The sequence below is a fragment of the Lepidochelys kempii genome, chromosome 1, assembly GCF_965140265.1.
Source record: "Lepidochelys kempii isolate rLepKem1 chromosome 1, rLepKem1.hap2, whole genome shotgun sequence".
Lineage (NCBI taxonomy): Eukaryota > Metazoa > Chordata > Testudines > Cheloniidae > Lepidochelys > Lepidochelys kempii.
Window position 1 is genome coordinate 218,515,152 of NC_133256.1, and position 20,040 is coordinate 218,535,191.

The 20,040-nt window shown below is 38.6% G+C and overlaps 1 protein-coding gene across 10 annotated transcripts in view; it reads left to right on the forward strand.

Moving 5' to 3' along the window:
• FERRY3 (FERRY endosomal RAB5 effector complex subunit 3) overlaps positions 1-18,975 on the forward strand; it is a 32,785-nt gene extending 13,810 nt beyond the window's left edge. For 8 of the 10 annotated variants that reach the window (XM_073314706.1, XM_073314686.1, XM_073314715.1 and 5 more), the window contains 7 exons: positions 279-476; positions 2,835-2,963; positions 5,567-5,641; positions 7,895-8,097; positions 14,882-14,939; positions 16,580-16,647; positions 18,284-18,975. In XM_073314706.1, coding sequence (XP_073170807.1) covers positions 279-476; positions 2,835-2,963; positions 5,567-5,641; positions 7,895-8,097; positions 14,882-14,939; positions 16,580-16,647; positions 18,284-18,376 — 824 coding nt within the window. In that variant the 3' untranslated portion in view covers positions 18,377-18,975. Of the gene's footprint in view, positions 1-278; positions 477-2,834; positions 2,964-5,566; positions 5,642-7,894; positions 8,098-14,881; positions 14,940-15,504; positions 15,588-16,579; positions 16,648-18,283 lie in introns of all 10 variants that reach the window. The other 2 variants (XR_012155290.1, XM_073314734.1) reach the window with 2 other exon arrangements.
• The last annotated feature ends 1,065 nt before the right edge of the window (positions 18,976-20,040 follow it).

Here is a 20,040-nt window from a genome sequence, read left to right on the forward strand (position 1 = left end):
CATACACACATTGTCTTATCAGACCCTTTAGTCTTATAAATTGCTACTATCGGTAGTATAAAATCTTGACACCTTTATAGATGCTAAAGAAAAAACCTCACTCATTACCCTCATTTGATTATTTGTTGTGTATCTCCATTCTAAGTCTTGGTCACGCACGTACACAATGCATATTTGAGCATTAAAGGGTTGATAGCAATGAGTACTCTAGTTCGTTATTTAGTAATATTTATGAAGTTGTTTGTATTCAGCGCTCTTTGCGTTTGCTTTCTATACAGGAGCCCAGTTGAAAACCATGCATAATTTGAGATTATTGAGAGCTGATATACTGGACTTCTGTAAACACAAACGCAATCACCGAAGTGGAGTAAAGCTTCACAGACTTCAAACTGCATTGTCACTCTATTCAACTTCTCTTTGTGGTCTGGTTTTATTGGTAGACAACCGAATCAGTTCATACAGTGGCATCAAAAGAGGTAGGTCATCTCATTCAGTGCATTGTGGAAGTGAACACCAAAGTTACCCTTGCAATCTTTACTCTTGCTCCCCATCCCTTCTCAGAAAGAAGCAATTCCTATGAAACTTGATTTTACCACAAGTCCTCCATTTCTCTCTCTATCTGATAGATCTCAAATCTTGTAGCTGAATTTGCTTCATCTCTGTCCTAACATAACTACTAAAATAGTCTTGCAGTGTCTGGATCCCTCTCTCACTTGCCCACTCTGGAACTTGCTTAATAATAATAATTAATAATAATTATGTGCTGCACTGCCTATATCTTTACAAAGATCAAGGTTTTCACAGTTGGGTGCCTAAAACTAGGCTTTAAAATCCATATTTAGGCATCTAAAATGAATAGGCCTGAGTTTCACAAGTGTTGAGCGCTGCAAATTTGAATGGAAGTCAATGAAAGTTGTATGCGCTTTCTACTCCAGAAAACGGAACTGGTAGCAGTTGTGAGAGCACCCCTTTTAAATAGCTAGACTTGTATAAATGGTTATCCACTGTGGGCAAGGCAACTGACATTTTATTTGCCCCTGTTCCAATCTTGGCCACATCGGCTTTCTCTGAACTGCATTACAGACCTCTCCCAGCTTCCTCCTGAAATTCAGTACAAAAATGTTTACATTTCAAATGTTTGTTTTGGCCAGAGCCACTGTTACTGGTTGGGTCTCCTGTCCCTGACATCCTGTCATATCCTTTCCTTAAAAAATACTTCCAGTGAGAAGTAAAGTATTCCAAGAGAATAAAAACAGTGTAGCAGAAGAAACTGCAGCATGATATAATTGCCAATACTACTATTTCTCGGCTGCTTCGGTTCCTAAAAGTATGTTTCATACTCTCAATAATTATTTTTATTTTTTTACTTATTTCAGTTTATCAAAACAGACAAAAAGCTGCTAGTCTTAATCCCTAAATGTCCTTGACAATTATTTAGAAGTCCTAATAAACAAAGATTTAAAAAGGCAGCAATTTCTGTCATATACAGCAGCACCTAATTAGAGCTAAGGGGGGAAAATGTCTTCTGCCTAAAAACCACTTCTTAAGAAACATTCTCTTTCCCAAAAGCCCTCTTAAAAGATTAACCTGGTCACATGCCGTGGAGGTCAACGAGGTGTATATAAAAATGCTTACTACCTGACTTTTCAATCATTAGCTTCCTTATTTAGTGAATAATAGCAAAAGCACCATGTGCACTCTACAAATTTTGAAGATATTTTCCCATTCAGTTTGTTTTTAATAACAAATAAAAACCTGAACCCGGTGACTTTTATTTAGAGAGGGACTGGAGGAAAATTCTTAGGCCCCGATCCTGCAACATAAACCTACAAGTGGATTGTAGAGCCACAGTGAAGATAATGGGGCTCCATAGGTGCACAGCATGGATCAGGGCCATATTATTTGTTTAGGGCTGACAGTGTGCTCAGTGCTGTACAAGAAAGAAGGTCTTAGAACTTACTTTGATAGCTTTGCTTATGTAGCCCCAGTGTTGCAGATATTTTATACACATGCTTCACATGGATAGTTTTGTAGTGCCCTGCAAAGATTTCGAAAGCCTTATCTTTGCTCATGTGAGTAGTCCCACTGAAGCGTGTGTGAATAAAGTTAAAGATGTGTGAGTGGTTTTGAAAGACAGAGGTCTTGTGTGTGTGTATAGAACCTAGCAAAATGGGGCCTTGATCTTGGTTGGAGCCTTTATGCACCTCTGAAATACTAATAGTAATTAATTTTGTACCAGAATTGAACTTTGATCTAGAGAGATTCATAATGTTATTCTGTTGTTCACAGAGAGGATAAGGAATCTGCTACCAGCTGGGGCACTCTTCTATAGTTGTAAAGTCTGTGTTTCTGGTGTTGAAGAACTAGGGTTCTGATTCTGGCTTTCTAGATATGTTGTGTGAAAAATGTATCTATATATGCATTTTCTCTGCAGCACATAACTTTTTACACTAGTAGTCATTCCAGTTGTTGGTAACTAACACTCTGACACATTTCACTAAAATATTTATAGGAGGTACCAACAAAAGAAATTACAGCATTCAAATATATGTCTTACAAAATAAGAGAAAAAAAATTTATGCACACAGTATTTGTTTGGTTCAGGCATGGTCTTTTAGGGTTACTTGGTATGTAATATCAGTCTTTGAAGATTTTCCTTTTTAAATCTATTTATTTAAAAAATGTTCTAGCTCTCTTGTAAATTGTTTGAATTTAAAGTGGAGCGCAGTAGATACATTTGCTATTCTCACTAGCTTGCTAGAGTTCTAGCACAAAATTATATAATCTTCACAGACAAAAGCTGCAATTTGTGTTTTAAACTTACTTCCTTTTAGATTTTGCAACAGTTTGCCAAGAATGCACAGATTTCCATTTTCCTGGGATTCAAGAGCAGCTTGAAATTGTGCAGCAGGTTGTACTTTATGCTAGAGCACAACGCAGCAGTAAGTCAAAAAGACAGCATGGTCAGTGGCAATCAAAATTATTTTTCTTGAAATAGAACATCCCTGTGACTAAATGCTTTGTGTGTGTATGTCTGTAAGGGCAAGTCACTTAACCTCTCTGCACCTCAGTTTCCCTATAGGTAGAACAGGGATGTACCTCCATAAAACACATTGGGATTGGTGCGGGGGATGAGTGATATATATAAGCACACAATAGTTTATTAGATCACTTTTGTCTCTTCAAGCATAAAGGGTCTGCCAGAGTATGATTGTCTGAAACTAATATACAAAATTTGCAATAGAAGTAAGCTAGAGAGCTCAGGGAAGACAGAAACATTAGGGGCTTCTGTGGTCTCCAATATAAGTTACGTTTACTTTGCTTCGTAGCAGTAATTCAGCTAGCTCTCTTTTTACTTTGTTTTCTTAAAGGTTCATATGTAGGCAGAAACATTCATCTGTTAGATCCTTTCTCTTCTTAAATCCTGATCTCCAAAAGACAGGATCTGATATGTAGTAAGCAAAGAGTAATTGTCGTCTTTGATATTGTTTACTCTATCTGGCACTGAATTAACTTGAGACACATTGGTCCTGGTGTGGAGAAATCTACCTGGCACAATTTTATAACTTTTACCAGTCCCTCTGTTAATGCATAGAGCAATATTAGTGTTATCTCTTTTCAAGCTACTGATGAGCAGATATCAAGGGTTCAAACATGCACTTTAATATAGTGCACATTGCCATATATCCTAACCTTCTACACTTGTGCATGTGTATCCTGTAACGATTGTAACAGCATTGTGTGTCCTGTCAGAAGTTAGGCTCAAGCCCTAAAAGAAAATACTATAAGTAAAGCTAATTGTTATGATACTTTCACTAATTCTGTATAGCCGGAGTCACGTTTTTAAAAGAAAAAAGATAGAGGTACTCTTCCAATGTCCTCCCACAAAAGAAGCTGCCTGCTTGAGAGGCCACTCACGATAGATTGAGCAGATAATCCGAATAGTCCTCTGGGCTTGTTTACCTCTCAGTGGTGGTCAAATACACCCATAGGTTCTCCTGGATGTCTTGGATCCATCTTATTTTTCTCCCCTCCAGTCAAGTGGCAGTATCTCCACTTTCATGAGGCCAATATGAGATGTTAGTTATACTTAAAATACACCAGCAACTGAGTTAATGCCCTGTATAATGAATGGGGAAGTTCACCCCTTTTAGAGCTATTGTTCCAGTCTATCTGTAAACTTGGGCACATAACGTGGCATCAGTTAACAGAAAAAGACTTAATTAAAAAAAATCTTGAGATTCTGGTGCACAAAGTGGCAGCTTGAGAGAGGTTCTGGCTTGCTGTACCTTCTCCCTCTCTCCAATTTAAGCCTGCCCATAGCAATGGACAAATTTTAGTCTGATTTATTTTTTTATTTTCTATCCAAAGATTTAGAAATTTCAATCATGTGGAGGGAGTTACGATTTTTTCCCTCACAACCACTGGGTAGTAAAGAAGAGAATATCCTGACTAACATGAGGACCAGGGGGAAGTGCATCATTCACCACTCTACCTTGTATTTACAAGTGGCTAAGAGATTGCACAAAATGGCAGGAAATCTTCAACCACATGCTGTTGAGGCAGTACTCATACTTTTGTTTTCATGCAAAGAAGTACTTATGTGGTTTAAGTGAGTCAGTAACGTGAGTAGGCTCACGAAAGTATATAGAGAAACTATTTTCCTTTAGGAACCAGCATTTTGTAATAGACAGTCTTATGAAAGTAGTTTTCAGTATTTTCTTCACTTCCGGTTTTATGTGAACATCTCCATAATTTTCCTTGATACAAAGAAGTAACTCATTTTCATGTAGTAAATCATTATGTTGTTTTCTTATTTTTACACTCCCTTTAAATTCTTTTTGTATAAAAGAAATGGTAAATTGTTGGTTATATGTTAATGAGCTTCCACAAACATTTATGTTCCTGTTTGCAAATTAAAAAAAATCAAGTTACTGCTCTCCTCTTATCTGTAAGATTCTGATGTGACTTTAGAGAATTAAGACCATAAAAATAAATGAAAATTAGGAGAAAAGCAGGGAGAGGGCAGTTTTAAGAAAGGTTGAGAACCACTGCTCTTCTATTTACCATAGTGGGCCACATCCACACAGTATGCATACTAGCTGTATGGCCCTGAGGCTGTTACATGGGCCTCAGATGTGTGCTGATTCAGCCACAAGTGGGCTGTGGGTTGAGAACCACTGGCTTAAAGTGACTATATATTTATATGGCCCCAACATGATAGTATCTGAGTGCCTTGCAAGTACAGTGATATAACAATCTTTCTTCCTTCCAAGTCTGTTCATAGCATTCTGTTTCTATTATATTTTGGGTGCATTTGGTTTTCGGAGTATGCCTAAATAAAGGACTGCGGTGTGAAAGCTAAGTCAAAGAGATGATTTTGCATTTAGGACCTGATCCAAAGCCTACTAGAGTCCATAAAAAGATTCCCATTAATTTCAGAGGGCTTTGGATCATCTCCTAAATTCTTACAATGTGATGAGTGGAAATATTTAATGTCAGTTTACCAAGGCTAATATAATAAATAGCTTATATACAATATATTTAATGGTTACATTACATACAGATTCCGTAAATAGAAATGGTGGAAATGAAGATAAGTCCAAGAATATTGAACGAAACCAATCAAATATTTTGCCTGGTGAGTACTGTTATGGGGATTTGTATTTGTTTTTTGTTTTTTAAAGCAGACTGTGCTTTATAGATACATATTTTTCTAGTTCTAAATTCAGAGCATAAATTTGAAACTAAGCACAACTTGCCTTGAATAAGAGAGGAGGGGTGTTCTTGTGGCTAAGGCATGGGTCTGGGTGTCAGGACATCTGGTTTCTATTCCCAGCTTTGCCACTGACTCGCCATGTAACTTTAGGGAAAGTCACTTAACCAATCTGTGCCTAAGATTCGTTTTGCAAAAAAAAACAACCCAGCTTACAATATTTGAAGGAGTATTGAAATATTTTCAGAAAACAATTGTCTTTTAAAATAGTTGATTCTAGTCACTATTGTTGTGACCCAGCAAAGCACTTAAATATGTGCTTAACTTTAGGCAAATGAGTAGTTCCACTAAACAGTACTAAAGCCAGTGGACTACTCCTACACTTAAAATTAAGCATATTCTTAAATGCTTTATTTAACCAGGGACTTCAGGAGGAAATATCTCTCATTGCTTCTCCGTGTATGTTGTCCCATTAGTAAGAAAAGTTTCTGTAGAAATGATTTGAACATCTACACACAACTTGTGCACTATTTAGAAACAGATTTAGTTAAATCAGGGCAATCCCTAATGTGGACACTTTTTTCAAACACCCAGTGGGTGTTTTAAATCAGTTTAGTTTAATTACAAGCCAACTTAAGATAAGACCTTCAAACTGATGTGAAGGTGTCCATGCTGGGGGTGTGGCGGTTGCACTGACTTCATTAAAGCTGTTTCTAAACCAGGGCAGTTAAATGAATGTACAAACTGCATGTAGACCAACCCTATAGGGAGAATAACATTTCTCCCTTGTTTTGTATAAGCATTGTTGAAATTAGCCTACCAGAACCAAAGGGCCCAACTCAGAACTTTGTTTCTCTTGCCACCTCCCATCACAAGCATTCTTTCCTTTTGCCTCCTTTACTTTGTCTGTTTTTTTTTTTTTTTGGTGCACACACCTCCTTTCCTTTCTATTGACCCTTTTACCACTCCCTTTATAATTCTCTTGTATTCCAGTTCGTTCACATACCTGTCCTTCAGCCACTTCTAAAACTCTTGGTATTTTGTGTGAGTGGTGGTAGAAGAGTAGTGTTAAGTTCTCCCCTCTTTTCTCGCTCCACTTTCCAGCTGGCGTGTTAGCCACTTTTACAATATCCTTCATTTCAAAAATATTTTGTTCATGAAAATCTGCGTCCTAATGATGCTGTTTCTATATCCCATCTTTATAATTTGGTCCCAATCCTGCAGTGAGATTCACACAGGTGAACCCCCCCCCCCCCTTGAGATTTCCCTCTTGACTTCAATAGGGCTATGCCCAAGTGCATCTGTTTGTTGGATTGGCATCTTAATTTGTGGTGGCTGTCCCCAAAATTTCCTCACACCTTCATCTCTGTTACTTTGTGGGCTAATATCAGATCCAAGACTCCATTGCCCCTCCTTGCTTCCTCCACTTTTGGGATTAAAACTGTTCCAAGTCTAAAAATACTTTTTGACAAATTGTTTTTAGGCAAACCTTTTAAAATTTTTTAAACAAACCTCAGTATTTAATATCCCCCATTACTACACCTTCTTTTTAATTTTGATGCTCTCTGATAACTTGCTTCATCTTCCTGTACATTCCTGTTAGATAACCCACTATCCTTTCCCACAGGCTTTTTGTAGCCTTTATTTTAACCCATCCATTTTGGGTATTTCCGCCTCCCACATCTGTCTTCACTTCACTGCTTGCGTATATGTTTTCACTGTTCCACCTCCTCTTTATTTTTTTTTCTCCTTTGACGTCTTCTACCACATATAGATCGTATCTGTCTATATTGGCACTGTCATGCCTTATTACACCAGATCTCTGATGCCAACTACATTCAGTGGAAAAGCATGAAAATAAGTCTTGGGTCAATGTGAACAGGGGAAGGGTGTCACTGTTCTGCAGGTTTTTACATCTGTTAGTGTCTTTTCTTATTTATAGCTTCTGATCTAGGTTAGATGGGCACATTTTGCCTTGTGTCTTTAAAATAACAGTACGAAAGTACAGCAATTGATTTTATTTGATAAAGGATTGGATCCACATCGGATTCAGACCATTAGTATTAAAACATTTACACTGTCATTCCCAGCATGCTTTGATGTTTATTATCTATGTTTGTATTTAGTATAGATTACTAGCATGATAGAGATTACATTGTCTCTTTCATTATTCTGCAGGAGAATTTTACATCACACGCCATTCAAATCTTTCTGAAATTCATGTTGCTTTTCATCTGTGTGTGGATGATAATGTAAGGTCTGGTAACATTACTGCTCGGGATCCTGCGATCATGGGCCTCAGAAATATTCTCAAAGTTTGCTGTACACATGATATTACTACAGTTAGCATCCCTCTTCTGCTGGTCCATGATATGTCAGAGGTAAGTAAAAACAAACAGCAAAAAAACCAGCAAAACCACCCAGTAATCTAACTTCTATGTTTGCACTCAGAAAGGTAGCGTATTCCTAGATCAGCTCATCTAATTGAGAAAGCTCTACAGTAGTTGTGCCATATTCCCAGTTTTCATCAATGTTCTTGAAAAAGAGTGGAGATGAGAAATTTAGAGCATACTAGTACTATTTAGATCTGTTCTGTTTATTATTTGTAGATAGTATAGGATGGTCTCAGTCTTTATTTTAAAAAAGAGGGGGATTGGGAGGAAAAAGCAACCTAACTTAAAACGCCACTTTCAGCATTGCATATTCCTTCTTCAGAAACTAATCAATCTAACCCTAGTCTTGCAAAGGAATCACCAGTAGGGATCCTTGCATGTATACAGAGTATGTGTGACTTAAATGGCATTCCACACAGACATAGGGTCTGCACAGATTCTTTTGTAGGATCAAGACCTATTATTGTAAAAGATGTAATTGTGCAAAAGTTAGGAAACTTTCAGTTAATGTTGTGCAGAATTATATACTTTAACCTCAAAGTTTAGAACTAGATAATTAACTCGCTTAAAAATGAAATCTTATCTCTGATATAAACATTTTTTCAGGTCACAAACCTGAGGTGATCTATGCAGGCATGAGTCTATTCATGTAGATTGGTTATCAGAACTTGAGTCTTAGGTTTTAATTAGGGAGGGAGAACATCAGTTGATTCCTACGATATATTTTGTGGATTTTCTTCTTCAACCTTTAGTTCAGTTTTATTTTCAGTTGCATATCTTAAAACAAACAAACAAAAACAAAAAACAAAACAAAAGAAATACCCTGTTCTTGTACTCTAAGGGCAGGTCTGCACTACAGCCCAAGTAGATATAACTTACATTGCTCAAGGGTGTGAAAAATCACACCCCCAAGCGACGCAAATTTTCACGTTCCACACCAGCACTGTGTCAGTGGGAGACACTCTCCCACCAACATAGCTTCTGCTTCTCGCCAAGGTGGAGTAATTATGCTGACGGGAGATCACACTCCCGATGGTATAGCATCTCTTTATCAGATGCGCTACAGCGGTGCATCTGCATTGGTGCAGCTGTGCTGATGTAGCACTGTAGTGTAGACTTACTCCTCATTTTCTGATGGGATCCTAGTTAAAAGACATGTTCTACTGTGTGAAACTGAAGAGTAGAATTAACACCTAGTTCTTTAGATTCTTAAATGCTAATTTCTTTTATCTCCCTTTTTGTATTGGTTTTCTGGTTTAAGCATTTGCAAAATAAACATTATGACCAGCATAGTATGTGTAGATTAGGCAAAACTATGTATTCATCCTTGATATACTTTGTGAATTGAATTGGAAATGCTGGTAACAAACAATTTACTGCAGCTGGCTGGCCTAATTTAAAACATGCAACTTCTGTAATACATTGTACAGGAAAAAGTGAACAATCTCAGATTTCTGAAGGCTAATCTGAACTTGGTGCCTTTTGGAAACCTTGTTTTCTAAAGTTGTATTTACCACCTACCTAAAAATTTTTTTTGTAAAGTGGTTAACCAGGAGCACAGCTGCAGAGATGTTGAGATGTTTCATTGTGACAGGCATTCATCAGGCGCTTTCTTTATTGTTCTGCAAAAAAAAAAAAAAAAAAAGCCCTTTTGTAGATGGATTTTTATAAATTAGCAATGACATGGAGTTTATTAAACTGAATGAAGGGTGACTTCTTTTTTACTGGTACACCTCTACCCCAATATAACGCAACACAATATAACACAAATTCGGATATAATGTGGTAAAGCAGCACTCTGGGGGGCGAGGCTGCGCACTTCAGTGCATCAGCGTGTCTGGCTCCGACTCGCTGCTCTTAGAGGCGTGTTAAGGGTGCTGGGCTAGGGCCAAGGGGTTGGATAAGGGGCAGAGGGTCTCGGGGGGCGGTCGGGGACAGGGAGTGGGGGGGGTTGGATGGTTTGGAGGTCCTGGGGACAGGGACGTTCGATAGGGCGTGGGGGGCCTGTCAGGGGGCAGGGGTGTGGATAGGGGGCAGAGCAGTCAGGGGACAGGGAGGAGGGGAGTTGGGTAGGAGGTGGGGTCCTGGCAGTGATTAGGGATGTGGGTGTCTCTGGAGGGGACAGTCAGGGGGCAAGGAGCAGGAGGGCTTAGATAGGGGGTGGTTAGAGGCGGGGGGGGTCTCAGGAGACAAGGAGTGGGGGGGGTTGTATGGGTCGGGGGTTCTGAGGGGTCAGTCGGGGTGGGAAGTGACTTAATAACGGAAATGCTCAAGGCCAAAGCAAGTTGGATATAGCATGGCTTCACCTATAAGGCGATAAGATTTTTTTGGCTACTGAGGACTGCGCTATATCGGGGTAGAGGTATATTGGGATTTCATATAAAGCGAATGTCACAAAGAAAAGTTGCTTTTACTGTTTCACTTGTGCCTAGTGGCCCTGATCCATAACTGGGGCCCCTTGGTGATATGGCAATACAAATAATTGTTGATAATAATAATATTGTTGGAGTTTTTTAAAAAGTACATTCTGTAGACTTCAATGCATGCAAAACCATACCTGTTCTGTATAAACTGAGATAACTTCATACCATTTCCTAGTGCATAGGTGTTTACATTTCATCACTGAAAACACCACAACTGCTTTTTTTCTGTGGAGTCTGAGCAGAGGGGCCGTTGCTGTTGCCTGTATTACTGTTCTATAGAAAAGCAGAAAATTTCTCAGGGGTGTCAGTCAGGCACCTTTTGTGACCATTACAGTGATGCAGAACATTTTCTGAAAAGTCCAAAAAATGAGAAATGGAGATTTACAATCTGTAGCATAAACTGGCTGGCTGTATCATTTTTGTGTTATGGCAAATTATTTTGGGTATGTGCCCTTGTACCACCATAAACAATTCCACTCCTCATTTCCATCAGATATATATTATGAGACAGTTACCAAATTGGCATTTAGTCAAAGTATACCTATTGTAGCCTGGTGTCCTTACTAAGGCAAATTTATTTAAATTAATTGGACTTTTGCCTACCTGAGAACTGCTTAGAGACTTCAGGACTTGACCCTCTATTTTTAGCCCTTGTAGGGCCTGATGCTGTAAAAACTTAAGCACCTGGGTGACGTTCCCCAGAGATGGACAGCTGTGTCCCTCAGTTCTCCAACCTGGGGTCCCTTTTACATTGCTTTACTGTGAGAGCAACCACTCCTGGCCTTGCTCACACACAGCCTCTCTAGCATGTAAATTACTCCCAGCTGAGTTTTATGAGTGCTCTAAGCCAGCCACTCCTGAATTATATGTCAGAGTGACACCAGCAAACTCCTAGTCCCAGACTTGCCTCCAGAAATGTGTGTGTTGTACAGCCGGGTACCCTCCTGGACAACACCAGCTCATAGAAAGTCCGTTATTTTGTTAATAGAAAATAACATGCACAAAATTTGGGATAACAAGTGGAGCTTCCCAAACACTTCAGTTGAAACACACACTGGTTTAAGCAAAACAATAAAGCAGGTTTGTTAACTACAGAAAGCTAGATAAAATGATTACAAGTAATAAGGCATAAAAGCTAGAACTGGTTACAAAGAAATAAAAGGTAAAACACAAATGAATACCTAACTTATCAAGCAAAGTGAATTCAAAGCAAAGATTTCTCTCACCACAGGCTTTATCAGTGTTACTGGCTGAACTCCTTTTAGACAGGATTCCTTCCCCCCCACCTCCTCAGTTCAAAGCTGTTCCATTGTTCCTCAGATGTGTTTGCCACGGATAGAGAGAGGAGGAATTGTGGCCTCTGTTCTCCTTTCATATAGCTCTCTATTTGTATTCTGTTTGCATGGGAATTTCCTGCTGTTCTGTTGCCAAAATGTAAATTTTTCGTTCACATCCTTTTTTCTGCCAAAATATGGCTGCTTAACTAGGTGATAGTTCATTTGATTTTGTTGACACCTGGCTGATGTGTCAGTTTGCCTTTGTCTCTGAGGACCTGGCTCGTGCCTGCTTTTCTAAACTTGGGACATGCCTCAGGCCATGTCTACACTCTCACTTATATCCGCAAAACTTTTGCCACTCAGGGGTGTGAGAAAACACCTTCCTGAGCGACATAAGTTTTGTCAGAATAGCTACCGCAGCTCATTGAGCTGGTTTTATTATATCAATGGGAGAGCTCTCTCCTATTGGCATAATTTGGCTACATGAGCACTCTTACAGCAGCACAGTGGCCACAGTGGAGTCTTATAACTTTATACATAATGTTGCCCCATATTTTACCAGGACAGTAGTGTTCAGCAGATTATGAGCTTTCAAATGATAGCACACAAGGTACAAAATTTATGAGCATTTTGTAAAAGTGGTGAACATAAGGGTACCAACTGTCACAACCTGCTTTAACTTTACGCATGTTACTAGTCTCACTGACTTCTGTCTCTTTCAGATAGAAGCTTGTGTGTATATATAAGGTTTGCAGCAGATTCTATAGGACAACATACTTAGGCTGTCTTGGACCAGCAGGAGAAACAAATTCCTAGACAATGGCCCTCCTACTAAAAAATCAAGCTCTTTTTTTGATAGATTTTAGAGCGCAAGACAGGGATGAGATCCTGGTTACTGACTGCAGACCATAGCTCCCTGAACACTTCTTGTACCTCACTAGAGTGATAGTAATCAAAACTCAACCTAGAATGATAGTATCTTTTTTTACCCCATACACACACAGGACCCTGCCCATCTGATCTGAGTAGCCTTATGAACCTTAGTGGAATACTCTGCATTAGTCTGCATGTAAAAAATAACCTGATAGCATAGTGAAATCATGAGTATATCACTTTTAAAGGTGACACAGTAATGATTCAGATTCTAATCCATATTTGAGTTTTTTTGGGTTTAATTCATTGGCATTCTGTGTTCAGTCTGTTATTTCTGTGAGTGCCCCCAACACTTAACTTCTGTACGCCTCTGACGTGGTCCAAGAACTGGTGTCATATCCTCCTTCTTTGGTAGGTCCTTTTAAGGTATCAAATGTTTTTTGACCTTACTGACTGGAAAACTACTGTTAATTTGCCTTCAGGGCAACAGGACCTTTCTTTTTAGACACTGGTTTTTAAACTAGGCCAAAACAGGGATCAAAACCACCAACAAACGCCTACCTTACATGTGACAGCCTGTGTAGGCAGATAAATTACAATGAAGACCCAGTATTTCTTCCGGAAAGCTTGAAAAAAATATATATTCCGTTGTGCAGCATTGTGCTATCTGATTCATTTGTTGCGTAACTTAAGGGCAAAGCAAACAGATGCTAAGGATTTGCATAATGAGAAAATTGTTTTTAAATGTTTCCATTTTACGATGTTGGTTCTACTGCCGCTCTCGATTTTTTTTTTAAATAACGATCCACTGTATCTAGTGTAGGTGGGAACTACAGCTTACAGCAACCCTCTAAGGCCATGTATGGGGTGAACTGTATTTGTGTTAACCAAATGATCAGAAGTTTGATACTTTTTAAATAAGGCTGATTTTTTTTTTCCCCTGCTGTAGAGATGCTCTTTGTGTGGTGTTTGACAATCTGTCATTTACACTGTGTAGATTTAAAACCATTTGCTGGTTTTGTGGAATACAAAAGTGCTTAAACTGGAAATTTGGAAGGGTAGGTAGAGTGCCAAGTCCATGTTTATATGCATAGTTCTGTTCATACTAGGAAGTGCTTATCTTTTGAATCATAGGAATGATTCTTTTTAAATAACGTTAACAACATTGACATTTTTTTATCTGCCACTGATAGTATTTTCCATTTCTTGGCTTAGATTCCAAGGAATGTCCTAAATTCATGTAATGTTTCCCAGTGTTTAAACTTCTATCTAGATCTCAAATTTATTTGACAAGTCCCTATTAACCATGCCTCTTGGGATACTTTATAGGTGCAAGGTACCATACCTAATCTCGGTTATTTAACGGAAGCTCCAAATTCTCTCTCCATCTCTTCTTGTATCTGTATCACTTGAATTATTGAATTTATTTTGGGATATAAATCCAACCCCAATAGAGGATCTATCTGCCAGGGCATTTTTAGTATGTCAGTGGCGATAGTATGAGGGTCATAGCTAGAAGTCCTCAAAAAGAATACCAGCAAATTCAATGACTGCAGTTAGGCTGCTGAACACATCCTTACTCTGGCAATCCAAAGTTTGGATCGGACTGTATAAGCAGTTTAATTGTATGTAATACATGAAAGCTGAGATATTCAAAGCTGCTTATGGTAATAGTGCATGTGAATGTCCTTGAGATGAATGGGAGCTGTGCATCAATATCCCCCTTTGGAAAATCTAAGCTTAAAAATGCATATTGCACTGTTCACACAGTAGCCTCTCAGCACTTTACATAAAGCAGTAGCTAAGTTTTTGTGGTAATCCATAACAATAAACATTTGCAGAATGCTTTGGAAAACTAAGTGTTCTTTGTCTATGATATTATTTGAAAAGAATGAAGCAGATCAATAAACCACATTAGCAAATGTGCTCTATGGCCTGAGACATTCGAGAGAGACCTCTGCTTAAGGAGAGAACTTTCTGCTTTCTAGCAGAGAAAATTGTGTTCAGAAAATGAGCAGGTGTGCAAGCTCATAACACTAGAGACTGTAAAGACAATATGAGAGTAAATAAGACATTGGAATAAGATAAACACGAAAATATAGAAAAACATTGTCTTGCAACACTGTCTTGAGCCACTTGTTGATGCTTTTGTTATGTTATTAACTTTAACCAATTTTAACTAGCTTTTTTTTTTTTAAGGAAATGACTATACCATGGTGCTTAAAGAGGGCAGAGCTTGTGTTTAAATGTGTCAAAGGTTAGTGCACGCTTCACTTATTATTTTGTCACATTAACTGTCAGCAAAAATCACTTAAAATTACATATTGCAAAAGAGATGAAAAATGTGAGGAATTCAAAATAGAGCGTCAGAAGTAATTTTGTATCTGTTGGCATAACTTTACCATTAATGTGTATGTTTTCTATATTCTTTCCTGTTTAAAAAGTGATGAACACATGATGCTGTGTTAGAACAGAGGGGAAAAAAGTAATATTAACACACACTTCTCATATCAGGGCTTGTCTACACTTGAGCACTACAGCTGCACCACTGTAAACGCTTCAGTGTAGACACTATCTATGCTGATGGGAGGGATTCTCCTATTGGCATCAGTAATTCACCTTCCCCGAGAGGTGGTAGCACTGTGGACAGGAGAATTCTTCTGTCCACCTAGGGCTGTCTACACAGAGGGTTGGGTTGGTATAGATATGTGAATAACGTAGCTGAAGTCGATATACTTAGATCTACTTACCATGGGTTCCACACTACGTGATGTCAACTGGAGACACTCTTCCCGTCGACTCCCTTTGCGCTTCTCGTTCAGGTGGAGTACAGAAGTCGACGGGAGAGCGATCTGACCTGCTAAATCAACCACCGATGCATCGATCGCCACATGTCAAACCCCCGGTATGTGTAGACAAGGCCCAAGTCTAGAAGACAAAGATGAAAAAAGACACATTACACTATCAAGACATCTGTCTGCCAGTGCATAATTGTTCCTTCCCAGTATATTTTCCAGTATCTCATTCAGCTGACGTTTTAAATGACCCACACAATGGAGCTTCTACTAATTTTTTTAGGAGATTATTTCAGAGGTGAATGAGCAGGCATTTTCCTGATACTTAGTCTCAGTTTCCCCTTTTTATTTGTCTGTTATCTATTACTACTGGTTGTACTCCTGTGCCCTACATTTAAATAATTCCTCACCATCTTTGCTGTTCAAACCCTTCAAATATTAGTTGAATGTTAGGCCCCCTACACTAGAAGTTAGCCAGTTTCTTCTTAGTGGGGGTTATTAGGTGGGAGCCATATGCTCATTCACAGTTATACAACATCCCTATGTCAGCAAAATAGAAAAATGCTATTAGGAAAGTGTACATGTTTTGCTCTTTCTTCACAAATCAGTTCCTCATGATCATTTTTATTGCCCTTCTCCAAACTGCGTCCAGTCTGTCAATATATTTCTGGTATTAGAGTGCCCAGAACTGAATTCAATATTCCAGGTGTGGTCACACCAGAAAGCATAGCTAGTTGTTGAAAGCAAGCTGTCAAAGTAATACAGATCCAAAAAGTATCTTCTGATGCCTGCTGCAGCTCCATGTTGACCAGCACGAGATTGTGCAGTTTCCACAAGCGCAGGAACTTTACACCCTTCAAGACTAGAATGGTGTTCTCCATAGTGGATCATCAGGATCTGCAGGCTGACCAGAGATTTGAACCAGCAGGTTGGGCAGGCTAGTGAAGACTAAGGGCCCAGAGGTGCTAATCTGGTTTATGCAGCTCCACCAGGTGTCTGAAATCATAACTATATATGTAAATGTATACCACACTCTGATAAGTGTCATTAAAAGGAAAATCTAATGCGTATAGTGTGTAAATATGTGAATGTTGTCTTCTAGGCTTCATGATGGAAATGGCTTCATGGGATGGAGGAATTTCTCGGACTGTACAATTTCTGGTACCGCAGGTAGGTTTAATAGAGAAATTAACTCCTGTTATGGCCTAGGAGACAAAAACAGAACAGGGTTCTGGGTGCTGACAAATCTGGGTTTTGTTCCCTGCTGTGCCTTTTTTAAAAAAAAAAATCTCTGTGCTTTAGTTTTCTCATCTGTAAATTGGGAAGAATACATGCTTTAGAGGTGTTGTGACACTTAATGTTTGAACCACTTTTTGCCAGCCACAGATAGAAGGCATTATAGGGTATATCATTATCGCTGTTTATCGTTATCAGATAACGGGAGTCAGAATTCACAGAGTTTTAGAGGGTACATACTAATATAAAGATGTGTTTTTACTGCTAGTTTCTTCAGAAAGTGTGGAGTTTAAGCTTAAATGACTTTATTTTAAGCTTTCAGTTGGTCTTCTCCAGCATCTTTGAAAGTTAGTGTGGAGAGAGCCCAATCATGCTCCCACTGAATCAGTGGCACAGCTCCCCTTTACTTCAGGGGCACAGGATCAGGCCTCAATAGACGTGCACTAGAACTACAAAGTTGTTTGTTAATAACTACCCCAAATTGTTTGAATTCTGGATGATCTTCAGAAGCAGGAAGTCATCCAAAAGTTGTGATCAGTGCTAAGTTTTGTTTATTTGCTGTGGTCCTTAAAGTTATGTACATTGTAAAGTTAACTGGAAGGAAGCATTATTTGGAAGCATATTCATAAGTTAAAAAAATTACTTAACACAACGTTATGAGCCTCTAGGCAACGAGAACCAAGAATAGACTACTAGCAAAATCAGATCTAATTTTGGAATTCAGAGAGTGAGACACTAATCTGAAATCATGAAAAGGTCTATGCTAGGGCTACGTAAGAGAAAGTCAGTGACTGGAGGAAGAAAGCCTCTTTAAATAGATATTTTTTACTAATGTAAATACAGGGTAATATTCCCAAGTAGGTTTTGTCCTATTAATTGCTAGAATTAGGTTATAGCTAAGAGTCTAGTTCATTTGCAATATTGTGGAAATTACAGATACTGCAATATCAGGCTTCCACCACAATTTTGTTTTTAATTAGCTTATTTTGCACAGATCACAATTTTGCATGCCTTTTGAGCATGCAGTTAGTACTGCACTAACATTCAATACCTGTAACATGTAAAAGGCTAATGTGACTGGTCTTGATTTCTATAGCCATTGTGTTAAGACTTAATTTCTGAATTTTATGTTGTACTGGTGACTTTAAAAAATAATAATAATAAAAAAGGTGTAATATAGTTGCAGCAAAATATCTGGTTACAAAAAAATTAGCAGGCATAACATAATACTTGAGTGTTTATTATTCCAGCAATTTTTTCTTAAGCAAATAGGTCTACTCTAGCTTTTCCAAATTACTGCTATTAACAAAGGTCCGTTATTACCTTTCTGCGATTTTCCATCTCTTGTTCGCGATTCAGATGCATTTATTTGAAGATCATCCCACGATTCAAGTAGGGCCCTAGTCATAGCATCAGTGGCTGGAAACCTCATCTGGATGGTGGATGTGCTGCTATAAGACTCCACTACCGAGTAAAGTACTGGAGGAGAGGGGAGAATATAGAGAGAATGTTGGTCTCATCCAAATTATAGCAAACAAATCAATGCTTTCTGTTGTCTTCATTTTTACAGACTATATCTGAGGAAATGTTTTATCAGCTGAGTAATATGCTCCCCCAGATCTTCCGAGTGTCCTCTACGCTGACTCTGACATCTAAGCACTAACCCCTCTGAAGTAATAAGATGCATGTCTCTGGAAGAGATGAGAGTATTGGTTTAAATATCTAGAATTTCTCCTCTGTATTTTTCCCAAAATTGACTGTTTATTTGGAAGTTAAATTTTATTGCAAGTTGCAAACAAAATAATGTGTATCCGTTCAAAAGTTCATAAAATCAATGATCTGTCTTGATTTAGATGTTTGCCAAAAAAATGAAATACAGTCAATGTCTTTCAGCAAGATATTAATGTGAAATATTTCACCTTTTTACACATATCATGAACTGTAAATGTTAGTGTGACCTAAAATGTGTGTATTTAAAAGTTATCTATAGAAACAGAGTAATTGTCATACCTAAGCATTTACAGTAGCAGGAATAGATATCTTTACTTTTTTGGAAACATTCTTGTTTTCTGAATTTGCCCAGTGCAATTTAGAGGAGCGTGAATTATATCAGGCAAGCCTTTTTGGTATAATTTAAATAATCTGGAAACATTGTAAAAACAACTGTAATAAGGTCAACCCTGACCATGAGAATAAAATTGACACCCCCGCCCATAACAGTTACAAAATGAAAGGTAAAATAAAATGAAAAATAACCACTAACTTCTTGTATTGTGCAAATCATTCAGTAGATAATATACTCTTGTGACAGTGATTATGGGTTTCAAGTTATAGTCATTTCCATTTTCACAATGGGTTTTTTTTCTTTTTCATGTCCTGGTATTTTTAGTGTAGCATCTCTTGTTCAGAAAGGAGATTTGGCATTGGTGGGACTTCCACATAGGCAATTCAATAACAGTATCAGAACTGCCACACTGGTGTATTTTGTTGCCTGCTATGAATTTTTCAGATTTCATAATCTAAGTAAATTTAAAAAAAAAAAAAAGTGGGGGGGAGGGGCAGTTCTACTCTGTAAAGATGACACTGAACAGGTCTGCTCCCTTTATGTATCCCAAATCTCCTTTGCTGCCTTTTAGTGGCAAAATGAGATTTTGCTACTCTTTAAACTTTAGCACAGCACATTACAGTTTCAGGGCCAAGTTAGTAACACCTGTGCAATCCCACTGAAGACCGTAAGTGCCCACTTTTCATGATAAGAGCGTTCCAGTTAGAAACTGCTCTAGATGTAATATACTACACATAATTTCCTGGATTTCTCATCCCATATTCTTTATAAATTAAAATATTGGTTCTTTAATAGGCATTCCAGCCCAATGAGGCCTCTAGTAGTTAGTATCCACTCAGTCGTGTGGAGCTTGGACATGACCACTCCACCGGGCTCTAACCCTAGGAAGGTTGACAGCATTTGGCCTCCGGAGAGGACCCCCTGAGTTACCCTTCCCAGGTCACTTCCTACTAATGCTTCCCTCCATTCCTGATCCTAGATGAAGAAAAGGAAAACAAACTGTCTGCTCCGACCGGGCTCAGCATACAGTCCTTCAGGGAAGCGTCACTAGTCCCTTTTGGCAGGAGCCTTCAGGGTAGGTCTGTACTCCTCCCCATTCTGAGCTGGTTTGCTCCTTTTCAACTCTCTCTCTAGTTGGGGCATGCGCTGCAGGATTGGAACAGTGGGGTTAGCTGGGCCCAGGACTGTCCTTTAACCCTTTCTGTTCCAGTGCGGGGTTTGTATACCCTATCACAGGCTCTTGTGCCACACTGGAGAACGAA